General features: G+C 36.2%; 1 protein-coding gene across 3 annotated transcripts in view; it reads left to right on the top strand.

Annotated features, from left to right (window-relative positions):
* The window catches only part of LOC145690090 (uncharacterized), a 192132-nt gene that overhangs the window by 114011 nt on the left and 54563 nt on the right, over positions 1-23558 (top strand). For all 3 annotated transcript variants that reach the window (XM_081764644.1, XM_081764654.1, XM_081764663.1), the window contains 2 exons: positions 5280-5434; positions 13646-13812. In XM_081764644.1, coding sequence (XP_081620770.1) covers positions 5280-5434; positions 13646-13812 — 322 coding nt within the window. The remainder of the gene's footprint in view (positions 1-5279; positions 5435-13645; positions 13813-23558) is intronic.

The raw sequence follows: 23558 nt of genomic DNA, 5'->3' as shown, positions 1-23558 counted from the left end.
ATATCATAGAATCTTTTTTTTTTCTTTCTTTCTTTCTTTCTTCAAGTAGCACAATGTCACATGATTACATATTTGAGGGTCACTCCAAAAATAAGGTGTCGTTTGTTTCACAGAAAGCTTTATTACAATCAGAAAATGTGTAGTGTCATAACAAAATACAATCATCTGGCAGTTTTTTCACATAACCACACCAACATGTTATGGTGTGTTTGTTAGACGGGTATTACTTCATTAACCTCTACCAATGAATGTATATAATTACTCTTTTTTTTCCCTACCTTCAAATTTTAATAAACCGATATCTCGTGGTATATGAATGTACGCTATCACAACCAATAAGGTTTAAAGGCATATACCCTTCAAGCTACCTTTTATTGTACCTTTTACTTCTACAGCTTCCTCAAGCTACATTATGTAACAGGACTGCCTTCATCCTTAAAATAGAACCACTACTACAATTGTTACACATTAAAAGCCATTACAGTATCCACAGCTATACATGACTCATTTTTTTTTTCTTTAGAGTATTCACTTCAAACGTATTTCAACTGTTCTTACAACCTCTCAACACTTGGTCCTATTATTCTTAAGGAACATCTTATCCAAAATCTTAACTGAACCGAACAATACATTTGTCGTGCCGTAAAATTAATTTCAAGGAACCCTCCTGATAAAAGTTGGTGCCCAGTGGTTTGAAAAATTTATTGACAGCTTTTTGCACCTTTTCCTTGCTTCTGAAGAGATGACTGGATGATGTTGATGACTTCAGCGCAAGAAAGAAAAAGGTAGAAGTTGATGGACAAGATCGGGGCTGGCCGGGTGATTCTCTCTCCCATCCCACAGGACAAATATGTTCCAGTGATTTTTACTGAGTGTCTGTTCAGATTGTTATCCAAAAGCAAATCCTTTCGGCTTAAGAGCCCTGTCTCTTGCGTCAAATGTTGGACTTAAGTTTGTGTAGTATGTGGGCAATAGCGTGCCGCATTGATGATGCAGTGAAGAAATCAAGCAGTATGTCACCCTTCGTGCCCCAGAACATAATCAGCATAATCTTATCTGGGGACTGCGGGACGTTTTTTGGTGACAGGTGAGCTGTGAAGTTCCCATGCCATTCAGGCGGCCTTGGTCTCTTACGTAAGGTGTGCACCCAGGTCTCATCAACCATGATGATCCTGAAGAGGAAATGATCGCCCTCGCGCTCGTACAGCATCAGATGTTCGAGGTTTACTACCATCTATGCAGTCTTGTGACAGGGGTGATGTCTTTGGCCATCTGAGCGAAACCTTCTGATATCTCACAAATTGTGAATCGTGTGGTAGACTTGAGCACGACCAACATCCAATGTATATAGATTCAACATCATACACAGTTACACATGTGTTGGCCAACACTATTTTTTGTACTCCGTCGACGTTTGTTGCAGTCAAGGATGTGGAGGAGCGTCTAAATCTTGCATATACTGCCTTCCTTCATTAAACATGGCACACGAGCGCTCATCAATTTGACGGGACATGATGTTGGCTTCATAAACGCACTGTAGGCATCGATGAATATCAGAAACACTATTCTCTCACTCGTTCATTTATAGCGCACGATAGTACACACTTCATTTGTGACCATGCTTCCACTCAAGGGCGCCGTTCCTGGGGCCCGAGCCCCCATTATTTTTATAAGTATACAATATTTGCATAGTTTGAATTCAGTTTGTCTTAAAAGTCTCGTTGCTTTTATAGCACGTTATCAGTTTAAACGTTTTCCACAAATACGCAATTTTAAGCTATGTTGCAGACCTTACTGTTAACTAGGCGCTACAATAATAAAAATTGAATTTGATATAATTATTTGTTTCGATCTTAAATTATAGTCCCTGGTAGAGCCGTATTTAGCATGAGCCAACACGGGTCGTGGTATGGGGCGGCAAATTTTCTCACTCAGATCAGATTTTTTCATTCAGCAGTTCTGGAAATCTCAGAAATTTGGCGCCAAACATTGGTATTGAGAGGAATGCATTTCCTAATGGGCCGGGACGATAAAAATGTTAAGTATGACCCTGGTCATTGGTATATAAATACAAACTTATTGTACAGGATGGAGGATTCGAGTTTAACGTCCCTTTTTCGGTGTGAGGCTATACAAGGCATGAACCTACAACTTAACGTGGGATACGAACCACACGTTCCGTCGGGAATCGAACGTGGTTTTCCCGCGCTGCAGACAGTACGCTAATCATATAATCACGAGAGATCTACTTAGTGTTTAAGCTATCCATAGTAGATAATAGCAGTTGATAGCAATGTAAGTGAAGGTTTACAGAACCACAGTGTATATTTTATGCTCATGTACGTTTCTTGTAGTTAGAGCATGAAGTACTGATTGTCCACTGTTCTGGATGGATGATAATACTCTGATTTTTCATTTATGTTAATAAACTTCAGATTATTAAGGTTGTCTACTTCGTTGATGACCTGAGATTGTTCTTTATCAATCCATCCACTTGCATAAAATTCAGAACTACTAGAAGGTAAGAATGAAAATGGACGCCAAACTCGTATTTCCAGTTGCCGTACCGAGCTGCACTTGGGATTTTCCGAGCCACATGATGTAATATTTAAGAGAGAGAATTTGTAAGGTTTAACTAATAGCGCAGTGGAGAAGGTTACTCAACGTAGGGCTCCGTAATATGAGTAGATCGACTGATATATCGCAAATATCTGTGTCCAAAGTAGATAGATATCTTGCTCTCGTGAGAGATTACCAGTTTTTCAGTAAAAATACTGTTGAGATGATTTAAGGAAATAAAAAGGTAACGTAGATAAACTTTAGGGATATAGTAATTAATCCTAATTGGATTGGATTAGCATATGTAGGTGCGATGTTAAGATTGTGTCTGCGACCTTAAACACATGAGAGTTTAAAACTGTAATAGTGATTGTCAAATTGTAGGATGAACATGACCATCTGAATATTTAGTTTTATGTTTGTACATGGGATTGAAAAATGGAGAATACATAATGACTCATTTGAGATATTCAATAAACTTAAAGAACTGCATGACTGATCAAGAATAAAAATCTTCCGTGTTTAGGAGATGACTACCATCAACAATTCCACTGATTCCAGAGCAGTATTTGGAAAGATTACTTGGGTTTCTTGTTATTTCTGGAGAATAAATCAAGACACTATAATGAATCATTTTTGATGTTTTGAATCATCTTGAATTGTGGAAGTGTTTTTAGAAAGTAAGAAACTTTTCAAGAAAATAGAAAGGACACTTTAGATATAATATTGATTTTAGTCGAGTCACTTATTCATTTTGCGTGTTTTCTTGTTCACACTCATTGGGATTAATACATTTACATACAATGGCATGAAAGGAAATGGAATATTCCTCGTATGACCATGTGCGCTAACTCGAAGTTCCGCGTGACAGTCAGGAAGGAATATAGATAATAAATATTGAATTTGCCATGTATTTCCCATATTTATTATAATTCGAAGAAATCTTTGAATAATAAATACGTACATGATTCGTAGTACTTTTACACATGGAAGATGTACTATATTGGAGACATAATAGGTATATCTTATCTCATTCAATTAATTTGTAACATTTGTGCATAATTCCGTTAAAGATACGTTACACTAGTGATGGACGAACTTTTTAGGGGTATGGGGCAGAAAAAAACTTCAGACGGAATAATATAAATTATTAGAAATAATAATGGGGTGCTTTTAAAAATTCTTATTATACTAAGCCTTATTAATGATTGCAGTTTCTCATAATCTGTTTGGAACTTTGATTCACAGGTTTGAAGTTAAATTCTTATCTGTTAATTTCGGTTCTAATACAATTCTTTCGAAGTAGCCCTATTCTTTTCATTTTTTCAGATTAGGAATAATGTTGTGGGCCGGATACAATCATTAAGGGGGCCGCACCTGGTCCACTTTCCGTAGTTTGCCACTGGGTTACTTAATATACTACTATGTTTTCTTTCTTTTTTTTTTTCTTTTCTTTGAAAAAAGTGGTGAGTGTACATGAAGGAAATGTAGTAGTGATTTGATTGTGTAATACTTCTCCAGTTGACAGAAAGATAAAGAACAAAATGAAATTACGTAAAACAATAACAATTCAGTACTTGCAAGCGCGTGAAGTTATCAATGCGATACTTACTTCAGGAACTAAACCATGATTGGTTCTATTAGATTTGAAACATTAAAAAAAAAAAAAAAAAGTCTAGCTGGAATTATTCCAGCGAAGTGTGAAGTTATTTTGAAGCAGTCCAGTTTCACTACAAATTCGTGTACTTTGCATTTACTCTGGGTTATGTAAAGATATAACAATATACTTGAGAAATATATTTTGTTCTTACATATTTGAACTGCTACAGACTCCAAATTACGTCAGCTGTTGGAAGCTGCTACTAAATCTCGAAACATGAAATCACTTATCCGTGAAATTCCAGTGCATTGATCGCCGTCTGGCATCGAAGTAAAGACGCAGAAGAGAATTTCATGTGGTGCATTGCGTCATGCCAGAAAAGTAACGTAGAAAGACAAAAACAGTTCCATATCTAAAGTACGAACTCCACTACATCGAAGACGGGTGATACATTGGTAGAGCCCTCACTTCTGATGTGTGGGGTCCCTGATTCAATTCCAACTTGCCAAGTAAACTTTGTGGTGAACAGACATCTGGTGCAAGGGTTTTCTCGTCCTCCCGTTTCCTCCCACTTTCTTCATTCCACTGTTTCATTCATAACCGTAATCAGTCTTCCTTAGCCTCATGAGACGTTAAAAACTAGAGATTTCATTTCATTTCATTTTCACTAAGTTGAAACCATTACAGTCATTGTATTTTGTTGAAAATTATTCATAGAATATTTGAATTCCATAACATTGAAACAGGCTAGACAGTTTTACTAATATCAAGCGAAATATTGAAAGTAGATGTTGCAGTACAATGATTAATAAATAATAGGACCTGCTTTAAAACTTTCGTGTACCATATGGAGATATTTCCGTGTTCGGAGAACGAAATATTTGGTCATATCATTGAAGTAGTTCGTTTGATTCAAACATCTATACATGCGGCACTTGTATAGTATGAAGAGCCTTGCGATGTTGGTGGTGGTAGTTTCGATTGATCTGGACTAACAATACTAAAGATTATCTTTCTGTACAGATTATGCATGCATTCGAATGGAGTGTATATTCATAATTGGTAGGTTTCCTCCATTATTTTGAGATAAGGGAATAACCGAAAGTGCTTTCTGTTGTAGGCTGGCAGTGGGCATATACCATCGAGGAAAAGTCTACGGGAAGCAGAAGAGTGGCGCGAGAGAACTGTTGTGCTTGTAAAACCTGAACACGAAGCTTATGTTCAATATGCTCGTGAATTTGTTGAGGAAATAGTTGAAAATATTCCAGCACAACCGTAAGTACTTTAACTTTATTTCTAATGCATAAAATTTTTAATATATATGCATTTAATATATATAATAGTTTTTAATATATATAATACAGTTTGTACATATATTCTTAGCATAGTCATATTCGTATGGTATCGTTAATTAGCATTACATAACTCACTTATGTGGTCTGGGAATATTGTAAATAAGTTAATCTTAGTAAGATGGGTCAGATGTATCTGTTAGTAATACATATTTTTACACGTAAATTTTAATTTTCAATGTAACGGAATCTTAGTTTTTTCAGGGAATCAAACCTTTAGCTCTTTGACCACAAATGATAATTTGGTTGAGTGACAAGTCGCATATTATATGATCCGTAATAGAAAACAATGTGTAAAATAAAAGTTGCTGTCCTTCAAAACCTACCTTTTCTCTTCACCAGTTGTATTTGATTGCCGCTCTCTTGTGAGGACGAAAAGTGTTAATTTGATTTGGTTCATACTGTAAATCATAGTAATGGAAATTATTTTGTTTTTTTTCCAAAAAGTGTAGTTTCTTGCAATTAATGTAGTGAGACCAGTCAGAATAACTGCACCTGGTGTTTACAGCGTGTTACAATTGTAGTGAATGAAACTTTACATGCAGTGAAGCATTCTTTTAGTAAATGCTAAAGATAGTAATATAAAAGAAACAACACTCTCCAAACTATATTACTTCAATAAGGTAAAAGATGCTATTGCTCTGCTTCTTTGTAAACTGAAGACTATTTTTATCTCCGAAAACATCTTGACAAAAGAGTTGCCTGTTATTTTTATCATATTCCACCTTGCACATAACAGGCTCAAAAGCAATGAGCCACTCCGAAGGCATCAGGACACTTAAACAATTTCCACCCATTCCAATTTCGAAGGAGCTCTTTTGTTCATCTCACTACCCATTCTTTCCAAGGACTTCAAACAAGAAATCTGAAGTGAAATCTACAGGGTGGGTCAGGATACACCGAAACCAAACTAGATGGTGAACATATGAACTACAAGTAGATTAAAGATAAAAAGTACTTACATGCGTTCCTTCGTCTCCACAGCTACTACTGGAAATGTTGACCATGATGTTTCACCCACAGATTGGTCCAATGGATCACGCTTAGTGCGACTTGCTGTATGTAACTCGTTCTGCTTTATGTTGGGAATGGCGTTGCATAAATCTACTACAGTGTGTCAGTGGTTGTGGTACAGGTTACCCCAGAAATTAAAAAAATAAATAAATAAAAAATAATGGATAGATCAGAGGTTATAGAACTTCGAGAGAGTTCTATTAAGCGTAAAACTAATAGTGCACTGTTTCCAAAGAGGCGTATGCTGTAGTGCTGGAAATAACGCGAAATGGCTATGCGCCATCAATTCATACACGAAGGGCTCGAAGATGTCGAGATGAAATGTGCCGAGTTCACTGTCTCCTTGAAGAAAATGGGTACAGTGATTCTCTTCCCAGCACAGTGTATCACACTCCAATCTTTGCATCATGCATTGGTAGCTCGAATATTTGTCGTGAGTTTTTGATAGACCAATAGAGGTTTTGTAAATTAACATAGCGTTTGAGATAGAACCACGCCTTGTGCTTTATGAAGTAGAGGTTCGGATCAGGAAAGCTACTTCCTATTTCATGCAGTAGCCAAGTGCAGTAGTGTACAAGTCTAGAATGGTCTACGGGCTTCAACTCCTGTAAAGCCATGATCTTGTGTGCTTCAGAATGCGCCGTCATGTTCACGACAGACTTCTCGTGAACTTAGTTGAGTACTTCAACATCCACTTACAAATATTTTCTTTCAACATCCACTTATGAATATTTTCTTTCTGCATCTCGGCCCTTTTCCAACGCGGGTATGTATGCTCGGTATTTGGCACGGATCTTGTGGCATTCATGCTATGGAACTCTTGACTTCTCTTGAAGTGGATGTCCCTGCATTTCACCCATTGGACTTTCAACGCATTGTTCTGTAGACTATTCTTACCCCATTCAACAGTCTTCATCTAACGCAGTTTAAGAATTCTGTTACCAGTAGTCAAGAATTTCGTCGGTTCTCTTTTCTGGACCAATACCGAAACTACACCGTCTTTTACACTGATAGTTCGAAATTTTTGGACTGTTAGTTGTTCCTTCATTGCGACCGATCATAGCGCTAGTTTCAAACTCCATCCTTTCTCTACGTCATTCACTACTGAATTAGTTGCTATCTTGCAGACTTTGCAGTATATTCGTCGACGCCATCTTCGTTATGCTTTCCTCTTTGATTCCAGAAGTGCTTTGTGTAGCCTTACCGATGTATCGATTGTACACCCGCTTTTTCAGCGTATCTTTCTTGCCACTCCTTACATGTTGTAATGTACATTTATGTTGGGTGCTTAGCCATGTTGGTATCCCGGGCAATGAGACTGCTGCCAAGGCTGTAACCCTTACAGGACCTGCCTACCAGTCACCACTTCCTAACTGGTCTTCGTCGTGTTTTCGACCGTTGTCGTCTTGTTGGTAGACGCAAGCACTGGTAGACTGGGACCAGCAGGTGCATACCAAACTGCATGCTGTCAAGCCTTAGCTTGGGTTTTGAACCAGGAGTTCCCATACTTCACGACTAGAAGAGAGAAGATTAGCACGCTTGCGTATCTGCCATAGTAACCTCATCCATTGCTATCTGTTGTCTGGTTAGAATCCTCCGCCTTATATCCTTTCTGGTGAATTGCTTACTATTCACCATCTTTTCCTGGAGTGTCTGCTCATCTGCGTACTTTGCTTGATGATGATGCACGTATGATTCTAAAAGTTTTCTCATTCCTGCAACATGCCGAAGTCTTGACTGCTTTGAGACCTTTTCTTATTTTATTTCCCATTTTATCCTCTGCTTATCTGTATTGTGTTGGGTTTATTCTTGTCATAGTATTGTCAGGCTTGCCCTTTCTATCTTCTCTTCTATCCTGCACAGTCATATCCACTGCTAGTTAACGGGTGTCTCACGTGTGTTTACATATTGCCGAGCTGCCCCCGAAGAGAAGATTAACATGTCTTTACCAGTTCTTGTATTTGTATGTGGAGTTTGCATATTTCTTAAATACTATGGCATTTTATCTCGTAAGTGGAATGACACTTTTTATTATGATATAGGCTGTGCTCTGAATTTATCATTTTTTGTGTGGGATATTGTGGTTTTATTTATTTTTTTCTTGTTTTTAATGTGACACAGAAGGGTGCAAAAGACCTCCCTGTAGATACGCCCGGCTACATCCTTTTGATCAATCGAGGCAATAATATTTTCGACAACTAAACTGTTTTTCAGTTGCTAGATTCCCATTGATTTTTTTTTCCCTTGGAAAATCTCGTATGTAGCATCTAAGATTATACACGAAGGTATTTACATAGTGTGCAATACTTGACGACGAAAGTAAGTTTCATATGCGTGTCACTTCCAAATGGCATAGATCAGTGAAGTTGCACCATGTATGGAAAGTAGTGTTACAATATTATACAGGTAACAACAGGAAAAGAAATGATTAGACCAAAAATAGCATTTTTATACAGAAACAATTGTTACGCAGGAGTCACTGGTATTTTTTATGGACCCTTGACATTACAGAAAGAGTAAAGTGATACTTGAAGGAGCGATACGTGCTCTGCAACGTGCTTCCGTGGTGTTCATAAGGTCGGTAATGAATTATTGTGGTATGAAGGTTCTTTCTTCTACTAGTGCTGTTGGCAAACGTTGAATACGTGGTCGATAAATTGAAGCCAAGGGATCGGGTAGGTCAGTCCATTCGCCTAATATTCTCTCGTTCCAAGAGTCCCACCACTTTCGCTATTCGATATGGTCGTGCATTTTCATACATAAAGTGAAATCGAGGTCGACTACACCTCTGAAGGGACACACTTGGAGGAGTACAGTCACAATAACGTTGACCAGTGTGTGTACCGCGTTCAAAATTTGGAGGTCTGTATGCCCATGAAACATTACGACTCTGCACGCAAGAACATCTGGACCATCAAAGTGATCATGTTCAACTATGTTCCTAGGTTCATTGCGTGTTGCTGCCACCTCTCGCCAGATGAGTGTATGTCCAGAGTCGATAGTTAGACTGAAACTGCTCTCATCCGAAAAGGAAATGCATCACTCCTCCTCGTTTTAGTCCTGTTGTTCTTGGCACCATCCCTTCCAGTCTTGTGAAATGTGTTTCCAATTGCATTCTCTGTTTGATGTCAGTCCTTTCTTGTGTATTGCACAATGTAGCAGTCGTTCGCTGCTGCAATTGATTATAGTCGACCACCAACGCTCGGTCACACACCGTGCACCCCTAGCACGTGAAACAGTGCTATGATCAATCTCAATACCAAATTCCTGGGCGACTCTTGTCACACTTCATTTTTCCAGTTTCTGATGATTCTTTCGCGTGTGGTGGGCGACTCTTGTCACAATTCATTTTTCCAGTTTTCGATGGTTCTTTCGCGTGTGAAGTCATCCAGATATTGTATTCGACTATATTGTTGTAACACTACCATAGTGCACCTCTACAGCTTTCTGACACTGTCTCGTCCTTTTCATTATACTGCCTCAGTTAGAGTAGCAGACACATTTAGCGTTAGTCACACGATGCAACGTCTTGCTTCCTGTGTACCTGTAGAAGATACTGTCGGGTTTCATTCATTTCCACAGACTACGTAACATTCTGTATCACTTTACACGGTTCTCACCGACCTGGAAAAATTCAGTTTACTTGTAAAGCTCTGAAAGAACCAGAAAATTTTAAGTGTGGATTTTTATTTCTTAACTTTTTTTTCCTTGGTTAGTTGGTAGGGGATATTTTATAAATAGTTTTCCGAAATCTCTCCCTCTCTCTGTAGAGGAATTTTATCGGTCAGGAAAAAGTTATTTTTTCTTTTTTTAACATTATATATGGAATTGAAAATTTCTACGTCATGACCTTGGAAAGTCAGGACATTTTTGCTCGCCAAATAAATGGGAACCCTGCATTATCCTAGTCCCGGTTTCGATTTTCGATTGGAATACTCGGTCGTTTTTTTTTTTTTCTTTTTTTCTTTTCTTCAGGCAGCCTTCTTGAGCGAGGTTTTCTTTTTTCATTCACATTAGGCAGATGCCGGGATGGTACTTACTGTTGGTTCCGGGCCGTTTCCTTTTTCTCCCTTCCTTTCTACCTATCCAATTCCTCTGGTAGTGCTATCATTCATACGTGATAGGCTTACCTGACCATAAATACTGAAAGCTAAGAAAATAATTCCTAATCGTCCCTTAAGTTTTGCACACTAGTGTGTTTAAAATTTCAATCATGCCAGTATCCCTCTTACTGGTATCCGTACAAGAAACTGTGAAAAGCTATCAAAGAATTCTATAATACCATCTATCTATATCCGTTATATATAGTTTCCACTTAGTGCAAATTTAATCATACAATTTTGAAGTTTACTAGCTGAACCTGCGGTTTCTACACAGCGCATCATTCGCATATGAGCATAAATGTTCTCATTCCTCACATCTGTACATGTCCCTTTACAGACAAGTGAAAGACGTCTTGATTTTAAAAAATCGGTAAAGGGTATCATAAAGGGGAGATTTTTCGGTTTTTTTTTTTTTTTTCCCCAATATTTCGCACCATTTGCAAGATTTGAGCCTACTTCCGGTTGAAGTTTCTAATTAATGTATGATCAGTGTTATCCTTCTTGCGTGCAGTATGTAATAAGCAAGTACATTAAATACACAAATATTTATGTCAATTATATATGGTGTTCATTGGGCATAACACTCGACAAGTAGAGGTTCATCTTAGACTGGAGAAATGGTTATCTTTCCTTTTTCATTATTATTTGGCCAATGAGACATATACAACAGTGTGGTGTTGGAATGTATAACCCGTAGGATATGATGCTTTTTTTTTTAATGTTTTCAACACCCAGTGTAGTCGTAAAAATATAATAAAAAATAATGGCCATGTTTTTTTTTTTAAATATTCAATTAGAACTGGACAATTACGCAAAATTTGCAATCGATCAGTGAAAACGTGATCTTTCTAGAGCCTGTAGTTTCCGAGATCTCATTGTAGAAAGGATTGCCCACAAACATATAAACGTTCACAAACGTATAAAAGAACTCCGAAGGTGACAGCACAATTCAGTTGCATTGATTTTGGAGAAGGCTTATTAAAATACAAAGGTTTTGAACAATAATTTTAAAACAAACTTTATAAAAAAAAGATAAATTAAAAAAAGATGTATTTAAATAATTTATTTAAAGTACACATAATTTAAAATATTGTCTTTGTTGAACGTGAAATCACAAATAACCGTAAATCAGAGGTTTCAAATCCAAAGTTAGAGGTTGGAGTTCAGGCGTTTTTAAAGCTTTCTTAGTATTTTAATAGATAGATAAGTAAACAGGGTGTCTACTGATACTGGAAATACTTGAAATACTGGAATTTAATTTTGATACTGGAAATACTGAAAATATACTTGAGTTTTGATCCACATACTGGAAAAATTATGAAATATATATTATAAAATTGGATATAAGTCCGAAGGCACTTAAAGGCAAAAAGAAGTAAGTCACTGTTTTCTGTCTCTCCTGTAAATTTAATAAAAATGACTTACTCCCCTCTGCCTTTAAGGTCCGGATATATACAAAACGTTAGCGCAATATCTTCCTGTATATCTCGTCTGCACATTATTACTCTGATGAAAAGTGCAGCATGTTTCACGTTTCCACATAATCTTCTTTCATCTGTAGCCTTCTATCATTTATTACCAAGCTTTTTTTTTTTTTTAATCCTTTCACAATCAGTATTCGTTACTGGAAGAAATATTGCAGACAGGAATAAGTTACTGAAATTTAAATTTTCCTCCCCTTTGGTTCTCTGTGCAAGTAAAATATCCATCACACTGACATTAACATCTTCACTCTGCATCACAACTTCCTTCAACCTCTAATGGAAATCAGCTTACATAGGTTCATCAGTTTACTTTGAAAACCCTAGTATGTGAACAAAAAGCTTGCACAAAGACTACATCAGGATTTGAGAGGCATCCAACAAATAAGGGATCAAATAATTTTCCAAGGCTTTCGTACATTTCATTCAGTTCCTGCTTTTCCTTCCTCAAGGTATGTAATTTGAAGAGGGATTTCCCCCGGCATGTTTCAAACAATATCACCATTTTCTTCTTATGCAGATTGGTAAACTTTTTCTACGGGTATGTTCCACTTCAGCTTTTCTATGGATATATTGCAAAAGGAAAACGTTGCTTGGAAAATTGTACTTTTTATTTCTATACTTTAACGACTGAAATTGAAGTTTTGAAAAATTCGCAATTTGTCGCGTTTTGCGGCATTTTTTGCTCAAAATGTCAGTTACCGCATTTTGTCGCGACTTCAAAATACCCATTTCCTTACTCAATCAGACGTATTTCTCTGAAAAGCCAACTTTCGGCTTTTGTTGGAAAACTTTCGCGATTTCGCAACTTGCGAAAATCTCCTTCCCCTAGAGATTTGTATTCCACACCTTCTTATTGCTAGACCACAACTCTAGTAATTAGTGTGCATCAACTCAGTTGAGTTGCTTAAATAATTTCGATTCGTAATACCATCGTCACCGAATTGAGATTCCCTTAACCAAGCGTTTCCAACACTGGAAATAAATTTCTACCGAATATGTCAGTTAATAAAAATGTTTTCAAGATGTAAGATCACGATTTAATATTACATGTCTTACGCGCATGTATATAGACATTTTAATTTATATCTTCAATTTAATGTATCATGTAATAGCAATTTTGGGTTTCAAAACAAACACGTCACAAGACAAGAAATTTGTTCTGCTAGTAATTACTTATACGCACACGTACATAATGTCAACTTTAAGAAATCGTTTCTATTACTGAGATGAGAAAGTGTAATATGCATTATAAAACCTTTAACTAAGTAGCTACGAGATAGAGGAAAAGATAATTAGCACTCTTGTTATATTTAAAGGACTTTAAAAAATATTTTACATCTTTTTCAGTGTATTTCGTACTTCGATGTTTCATTTTCTATTTTTATTTTTTTCTTTCGAAAATACAATTTTGCAAAATGTTATTCAGTTTATTTTTCAATTATTTCTATTGAAATGCATGCTTTTTAGTTAGCATTTGTCACTGTAGATTTAGTTCATATGCACTTACGAGCATGCTGTTTGTTTTTCTTATAGCATAGAGAAAGCTTTCAAGAAATCGTTGGAAGATACAGATTCTATAACAAGTCAATTAACAGCTCTACCAGAAGATAATATCCAGCCTGTCAGTTCGTCCGATGAAATACTTCCAGATCTTCTTCAGCCAGAGGCCGTATATAAAAGACGTTCCCTCGTAGATACAGGTACTGTAAAATTTTATTGTTCACAGCTATGAAGTAAGATTTTAGTCTGAAAATATGCATAGAATTTTTCGGAAGCTCGTCTTCTCTCATGACTGCTGTCTAAAGTAAAGATAATTTGCACAATGAAATCTAAAAACAGGCTTGATCAAATTACTTACCAAAAGGTACAGTTAACGTAAAAAGCTACACATCCGGCAATCAGAAAGTATTTAGGCGCACAAGGAATGGAGCAGGACGTTTAGGCGCTAGACATTTGGGCACAAAGCTGTATATCCGAATAGGTTAATCTACTTAAATGGGTTATAATGTATTTCATACCTGGACCCCGGATGTCTATGCACTAAAAGCTTCGAAAATAGGCACTAATATCACAAAGATAAACAAATAACTGCACAACTTAACAAATATTCAGAAAGGTGAAATTTCATCCCAATTTTCTTAAAAAAAAAAAAAAAAAAAAAAAAAAAAAAAAAAAAAAAACTCTATCTTCAAAAACTAAATTTTCGTTACATGTATGTATGTCCTATTTTTCCTATGGCCTATGGTAAACAGTCACTGAAAGTCTTAGTTGCGTTGAATGCTTGGTTTAGTTCTAGTAAATTTTTGTATAACGCAGAACCAAAAAAAAAGTTTCTAGAATAATATATCCTAATTTCAGGAAAATCTGAGATCATTTTTTTTTTAAAGCATGAATCTGTATTTGACAAAAAAATTTGCTGTAGGCATCCTATGACACCCCAAAATAAACTTCAGTGAAGTTACCTTTATATCATCTCTAACGTAAAGAAATAAGCATTTTGGATATTCATAACTTCATAGCAGTTCATAACATTGTATTACTGTTTATTACTATATTTACAACAGACACAATTGGAAAAGAAACAACAATGAAATATAATATACAGGGCCGGCCTTAAGCCGATTGGACCGATTGCTTCTAATCGGGCCCCGTGCTATTGCCGTCTACTCTACTATCCAATCTAATCTACTCCCCAGTACAGTTTTAACAGCATATTAGGGCTCAGAGCAAACAAGTGCATTGTGGTTCCTATGATAATTTTGCTCCTAATACGTGTAATTAATACATGCCATTCTGTTCGCGGGGCCCTCGGCAAAGTGGCTATGGTACCGTTAAGATAGCTCTGTTGCTTTCGGTTGTCAAGTACATACAACAACATATTGCAATACAGGTACATCCATAGACTCCACAAGGGAGAGTATGGCCTTTCTCTAACAAGTAAATGAACAGTTCGTATTAAGTTTCCGGGCGTAAGCAAATATTTTTTGAATTTAACGCTGCAGTAGTTTCTTTATTTTTTTACATTTACAACTTCTGGTGCAAAAATAAATATTATTTCCAGGAAGTATTCTGCACTCCCCCAACACCCTTAACACTCCCCCAAATTTTCCTACACCCCCCCCCAAATATTGTCTCTGAGTAAAAGTTCCTGGCGTTCTTACTGATTATATCATGTGATACTACCGTGAATACTGAGATGGTATCAAATAAATCAACCTCAGTGCGACTTCTTTGCATATTACTTCTCTTATTATACAACTATATTAAAAGTACAAAACCAGAGGACAAACTTTGCCCTTTCCTGTGAAAAATCCCGTGATATATATATATATATATTTTAAAAAATCATGTCAGGAAAACCGAATGTATACTAGTGCGTACTGAATAGGTGTCTGCTTATGAAGGTTTGTCTTCTAACTCGAACAATCCAATGGAAAATATTTCATTCATCTTCCATCAGTTCCTTCAGGTTTATGATCGTCTCATCACCATTTCATTTTGTCTGAAGTCCGTAACGATTTCAAGCTGATTATACCTTTCATAAGTAGCTACCTACGATGTTTACAATAGCGTACATTAGGTTTTCCTGATTTGAATTCTTTTCAAAAAGATACAGCTGTTAAGAAATCTTAACCAACGAATTCATATCAATGTGCATTTTATTTGTCTTACAAATACAAACTAGACTTTACCACTGTATTTCTCATAAAATTCTAACCCAATTTGCTACATTACATGACCCCAAGGGCGCTGATCCTGGAGGCCGCTGCCCTCCCAAAGCTCATGTAAGCCCCCGCATTGTATTTATGAATGTACAATATTTGGCATAATTTGAATGCAATTTGTCTTAAAATCCTCACATATACCTTCTGCATCTTAATGCCCCCATCCCCCAAATTTACAGAGAAATCGGCGCCCTATCACGACTCCCTTCCTATAAAAAAAAGTCGAGCGAGATAAAAGATGGTCGGCTTCAAGATAGTGGCAATCCTAAGCATACCCTCAAATAGATGTCTACTACCTCCCAATGTCGGTTAATGTGCTTTTGTTTCTCATTCCTTCGTTTTACAAGTTAAATGAATTTTTTAAACTTGAAACACATTGTTATGGCTTATTCTGATCAATCAGATTTTTGGCAACTGCGGCCGTCTTTAAAGACGGAAGTACTTCAAATTTTGCTTAAGCTCTTTTCTTGATATTCCACACTTCTCTGCCAAGTTTGGTCAAGAAACTAATTTCGACATCGTTGGGTGTACTTGTAAGAGAAGAAACTATAAAATACTAGTACAGAACCTTCTTGAAAAATTGCGAGGCACAAGGATGAAATATATATTTTAAAATTCATTCACTGTCTGCATTTCCAGTTGAGTTATTTCTCTGAAAAATTAGCTGCTATAAGCAATGAACAGGGTGTGCGTTTTCACCAGAACATTTTGCAAATGGAAAAACTTCATAAAGGAAAATTAATTTAACCGCTACACCACCAGAGAGAGCGATATTTTCTTCTTTTCTTGGGTGACTCCTCTTCTTGAAGCATTGCCTCGTATTATTATTATTATTTTATTTATGTGTATGTGTGTCCTCCAAAGTGCATCAAAAAAGCGCCAAATCGACGGATGGCGCATTTAAAGCCCTGCAGTCCACGATGAGCTGCTTCGGCGTGGTGTTCGTTCTTGACTGGTCATTGAGAACTCTATCATACAGATTCCATGGGTTAGTCTTGTATGCGTTTTAATAATTTATTATAGAAAATGAAAGTTCAGAAATGAAAATATGTGTAGTATTGTACACATTTTAAGATAAATTCTATGATGTCTGATTCAAAAAATCAAATAAACAGTGCAGTATAAATATATAGATACATCTTTAAAATAACTAAACATTAACGAAAAAGTGCGTTTTTTTTAAATACACAAATTACATTTCTTTACTACATGTCTTATTTTATTAAAAAGAAAGAACTCTTAAAACTAAACCACGTAGTATGGAGTACGAATATCGCTACCCGGATAGTCGAGAGTCTGCTGCAGTTCCTTCCTATTTCTTTTCAACTGGTAGAGATAAGTTGTGCATGACGTGCAGAAACTTTGTTGCGTTAAAGATGCATTTTTTTAATAGTTTTTTTGCAAAATTATTTGTGAAAGTGTTTGAAAATTGCCAGTGCCTAAACATCCAGGCTCTACTTACGAAATTCACTATGACATAAATAGGTAGGTAAACGTATTTGTATAAAGGTTTTGCGCCCAAATGTCATGGACCCCACAAGGGACATCGATTATTTCCTGGGGACATTAAGATACTTAACAATGGTTTCCAGTTGCAGTCCAATCAAACACATCGCTTTTGACAACTACTGCCTCCTCCAACCTCTCGTTTTAACCTCTCTCATCATACATCAAAGACACAAACCAGTATTATCCATTATCTGCTCCGTCATGATATCTCTATTGTCTAATAACATCCTAACCTCTATATGTTCATTAGTCGCTACTTTTAAGCTCACTCCCTAGCCAGTTTCTTCGAATTTCCAAATACACATCTATACTCTGAAAGACCAGCACAGTTCCTCATTGAACGAATATTTGTTCTAACAACGTGTATAACTCCACATTTGAAAGTAACTACTGTCTTCATATTATTGGCACTGTCATACCCCAACCTACTCATATGGCGCCTAGAACAAATTTCTCATCACTACAGTTTTTCATCTCTTTCGTTACCTGAAACCTCAATCAGTACTGCAACAATTTGTACAGTTCTTACACAATTCTTGAATCAAATTTACCTGTTTTTCTTCAGCTGTACTCTCAAATTTCATCCTCTTAACTATGGAGTCACAAGACCAGCTACACATAAAACCTAATAGTACTTAATACTTCTAGAGCTCATACTGGCCCGTATCAGTTTCCTAGCCAGTATCGTGCTGGCAATTATTAGAGAAACTCGTATCTGCACCATCATTTCGTTCCTTAGCAGCTACCTGAAGTTCCCTCGTCACCACTCACCAATTGGGGATCTCACCTAACAATATATATCTAATTTTTGAGTTTCACTCAGTACGCTAGCAGCTTCTTAAGAGAAACTAACGAGTCCTTTTCGCGTACCAGCCTCATCTAAAGCCGAAAAGTCATTCCCTTTACACCCCAAACTCGTGTACAGAAACCCTCCTTCAAACTTCACACACTCATTACGAGAACTGGCCTTTTGGATAACCTGCCCCTTCACCGAAGAAATGCCAAAAATTAAACGTAAAGCGTGTGTTGTATTAGACACAAATCTGAGTTGATACGTGAACATTCACACTAGATTGCCATTAATGAGCAGACACCCGCCAAAAAACAAGTAACTCGTTCAGACGTCACAGATGTATCACTATGGTGGTAGAAGGAAAAGTTATCACTTGGGAGAACGTCATAAAAGCGCGTGCAATCGAAGTAAGCGGACTGTGTGAATCAAGTGCAAATGAAATGAATATAATAATCATTGGTTCCCACCGATTCGGCTATTCAGTATGTAAGGTTTCCACGTAACCAGGAGGTGAAATGGGAAAGAGACGGAGTGATTAAACAGCAGCTCGACCAAGTAAACTACAAAAATTATTCAGACTGGTTATGGCCCAGATGCGTAGTGATAGTACACCAGCAAAGAACGTTGGTCACTGTGGCCACATGTTTCGGCGGGCATCGGAGAGTGGTATCTGTACATTTGCTCTTCGTACGAGATTTTAGAATTGAAGTTCAGTTGGCGACTGTTGCCCATAAGTCGAGGATCACGCAAGTGAACGAGAGCCGCCGATTACAGCAGTGAAAAATATGGTGCGAATGGACAGTGGAAGAGCATCATGTGGAGTAACAAATCACCTCATGTGGCAATCCTAGGGACGTGTGTCGACATGATGCATGCCAAATAATTGCCTCTTGCTGGAGTGCATTGTTCATACTGTGAAATTAGAAGTAGAGAAATCTTGGTACGTGGATTAATGATGCCAATGTATATCAAGTAGTCTTACACACTTTTACACTATCTATCGTTTGGCAATTATTCCAGTCTTAAGCCGTTTTTATTTCAACATCCCAGTATCAACATCCATGAAGCGCACTCCATCACAGAGAGGTTTGATGAGATAAGATTCAAACACTCGACTATCCGCCCCAAAGCCCCGACTTGAACCCTGTTTAACACCTTTGGCATTAGTAGAAGCAGAGGTTGCAGGCCCGACTACAGCCCCCAAAAGCCACAACCTCACTGTTAACCATTTCACAAGGAGCATGGAGGACAGTACCTGCCGAAGTCTATCACAATCTTATGGAAAATCATCTTAAAAGTGTTGAGGTTGTTATCAGGACGAATGGCGGACTTACGACATACTAACTCCTTACGAGAGCAAAGATACACGGACTCTTTAGTGGTGTTCGGTCATAAATTGGTGTAAGATGTTCATAAGATCAAATAGTGGTTTAATTGAAATAAATTATTTTTAAATTTTGCGATTATTTCAACCTCGTTTACCTTCTTAAATCCATCCATCGGCTATCGCGTCTTTTGTGCCACCTAAACTTGTTACTCTTTTGATCTGGATCATTGATATTCTTGTAACGCTCAAATTCAGGTATCTATCTCAGAACACACAGCATACCACAATTATGCACTCGATCACAACTTCTGCGTAAGCATTCCCAAAATTCTTGTCAGACTCGTCCACATTCTGCCGAAAGACATATTCCCATTGTATCCTTTAGCTGTGTATAATTACTTTCCTCACTACATACACTTTATTTCGTATAGCCTGTCTGTATCTTCAGAACTTTCTAAAAGTATTTTTAAACAGATTTTTGGAAAGTAACGTAATTTTGATTACCTTAACTCTACTGTTATAATTAATTTGTATGTTACTTTCAGTATTTGTTTTATTCTTCTAGTATTTCACATAGTCATATATACATATAAATTACTGCTTTCATTAGTTATTCCTTTATTCTGTGCTCTTTATCACCTATCTCTTTAATCTTCGTCCACTAAACTCTTTGCAGTTTCAACCTGGCAACATTGCCACGTCCTTCGGCATTTCTATGACAACCAACTTGTTCTTGGCGCTACTTCTTATTCTTTTGTTACGTCCCTGTCTGAAGCATTTGGCGAAAGCCCTTTATTCCTTAATTTTTTGTTGTAGTGCGTTTACTACTTTTGGTAAGTAAGTTGCAACACAGCGAGTATATAATTCAGAAAATTCTCGTATGTTCTATGTATTTACTAAATTGTTAAAATAAGGCATGAATTTCCTAAACGAGTCACTATAAGAACCAAAATATTGTTACATTATACGTGTGTTTTCACACGACATTGTCTCACGCACATAACACAGCGTTTAAGCCATACGAAGCAAGTTTTGGCTAATAATAATACCCATATTTTTAAATACCATATTTATGTCCTTACTTTGTTAGCAGGTCATATGGAAGGCGAGCTGATTGTTATTTGTTTAGTAAGTGTGGAATACTGATACTTCAAAGAAAGTTTTGATATTGCTACCCATTAAAATGTCTTATGACTATAGAATAATCGTGTAGTCTTGTTATTCTGCAAATTGCTTTCGCAGGTTTTATTTAGTATTTAAAGGAAATAGATTTTATACAGAGAAAACTGGTTGGTAGAATGTAGGTTGAGTTAAATGTATTCGCTTTTTAGATGATACGGCATACTTCAAGTTTTAATCTACTTACTCTTATCTGCGAATTGTATTTGCATAACAGAAACACACACGAATTTGCAACATATTTCGTCAAAGTTCGAATAATTGTGTAATATATCAAGACAAATAACAGGTCATGGTAAGTTCAATTTCGTTGCAAAATCTGAAGGTCGTTCAACACACTTATGATACGTCTTAGCAATATCACTTCCTGAGATTTTGTTCAGGGTTCTTCAAGCATCTTTACGCCATTATTAAATGGAAAATTAGTATATAACAGTACATAATACACGGTATTACATACATACCACTTTTGATGTTCAAGATCTTGAAGTGTGTAATGCCCCTTTCGGTATGGACATTACACTCTCGTTATTATTCTGAAATGTTTAATAAGGTTCATGTTCATTTTGTTGAAAATACTTTGTTTTCAATCTAGTTACAGAAGCTGCGTAAAGGGAACTTCAAGTATGGTCCAGTCTCTAGAGAGAATCGACTGTTTTGAAAGAAGTTGACAATTTTAACGAGAAAATATGTACACTCATGTCCAAAATGATTGTCGCATATCTATAACTGTCTTCTTGTAAGAATATAAGTTGATAATGATGTTGCAGGGCATTTTTAATACTGATACTATGTGTATTATCGTGAAATGTATATTTGTGGTAAATTTCATAGGAATAGAATTATAAATACGAAAATTAGAATGAGTAAAACAAAATGTTGCTAAATGGACAAGAAAGTTTATTTTTGTTTTATTGTTCTTTTTTACTGCTCTTTTGACATGAAATTTGCCACATACATGTCTTTGCCGATTATACAGATACTAACATTATAAGAAATACCAGGCGAATTCGTTATCAAATTGTATTCCTACATCAATATATTTATAGACATGCGACAATAATTTTGGACACGAGTGTACATTGAAAAACACTTTTGAGGTTTGAATATAATATTAAACCAAAAATAAGTGATTTTTAGATTTGAGCATCAGTGCAAACATAAGTAATTTTAGAGTTCCTTTGTGGCTAAGTGGTTAACGTACGCGCTTGTGGCATGGGAGACCCGGGTTTGGATTTCCGGCGGGAGCTCACGTGGTTCGGATTCTACCTTAATCAGTAGGTCCAAGTTTCATATAGTCTCGTTGCTGAACGGGACGTTGAACTCAAAATCAACTCAACTCTAAGTATTTTTAATAGTATTTATGTAAGAACTTCCTGTGATATAAAATTGTGTATATTATTCTGTTAATTTCATGACGGAGAGAAAAAAGCAGCAGATTGTGTCTGTAAGAGTAAGTTTAGAGGATCCATCCCTTTTTCTAATAATCCAAGACAGAGACAAAACAATTGACTGTAAATTTAAGTAAGCTGGTTGTTTCACTGTCTTTCCATTTTGTGGTTAAAACGAAAAAGAATTTATCCTGTAAATTTCATACTCACCATTCAACAAGGAAATGCATCCTAATACAATAATAGCACATTAAGAAGTAAAACATGCGAAGCTCTAAATAAATGAGAATAAAAGAGTGAAGTACTAGCTATCACAATGGTAGTCTTTGATGATAGAAGTTTTTAAGTAAGAACGATGATTTGGTACGTCATTCCTGGAACAGCTGACGCATGATAACCTAAAACGAAGCAAAATACAATTAATATATACTGAAAAAAAAAAAATAGTTCTTCGAGAGTGAAGTCCAATGTGACGAATTATTTAAAGTATATTAATTATTGTTATTAGTGAGAATAATAATGAATTAATCTACATGAAACTAGTATGAATGTTATTAAAAATAGAGATTGCTACGTGCAATATGTAAGCAATTTAATTTGCCTGGTCATATTCTATTGTTTTCAAGAATGATTCGTCCAGCTGTCATCTCTGTAATAAACAAATAAACATTGATTATTTTTCTCATGTTAAGATACAACACTTATAATTAACCTACGCTTCCATTTTACTTACATCTAACAAGATCTATTAGTTACACCTGTGATTATTTACTCCCATCACTTTACATACTCTCAAATAAACTTGTTAAAATTCTATGCATGCTTTGAACTTCTGCACATGGATTTCTAACTTAGCTACAAGCATACGAAGCTCATGTATAATAATCAGTCAGTTTATCTTTATAGAGTTACGGACAGGAAGAATTATTAAATGCTAGAAACAATTCCTAACCCTAACTACAACTAAGATGCAAAGCAAAGCCTACTACTACTACTAGTACTATTTAAAAACCTATACGAAAACAGTCTAATCTATTAGGGAAGTACTAAATGTGCTGCATACAGTTACATCTACTACTAAGGCTACAACAACATAATCTGCCTTTGGCTATTACCATTGAAATTTTCTTTTGTTTTACAAGACCAGGAGTATTGAATGACAGAACTATAGACACAAGATTTCTTCTGTGTAGGAAGGAGTCTATATTATATCGGAATCTATAGAATTCAATCCAATGTATGGTTATTAGGGATTATTTGTAGTATACGCGTGTTGTTGGATCTTAAATGTTGCTAGTGCAATTATTTTGAACTTAACACAACATTCTCTTTCAAAATTCTCTTGACAATTTATTTAAATTTTAATTTCTGTAATATGAACTTGTAATTTACTCTATCAGGTCACTATTAAGCCCCGATTCCAATTACGTCACGGTTTAATGATTTCACCACCGTGTGTTGTGATATATTTAGATTTCATCATGGCTCTAGTACTCAAGGACTTAGATGTAATATCGGGTGC

Source organism: Thermobia domestica, chromosome 1 (assembly GCF_964235325.1).
Source record: "Thermobia domestica chromosome 1, izTheDome1.hap1.1, whole genome shotgun sequence".
In the NCBI taxonomy this organism is placed as follows: domain Eukaryota; kingdom Metazoa; phylum Arthropoda; class Insecta; order Zygentoma; family Lepismatidae; genus Thermobia; species Thermobia domestica.
The sequence above is the reverse complement of the archived record's forward strand: the minus strand, read 5'-3'. Positions and strand labels throughout refer to the sequence as shown.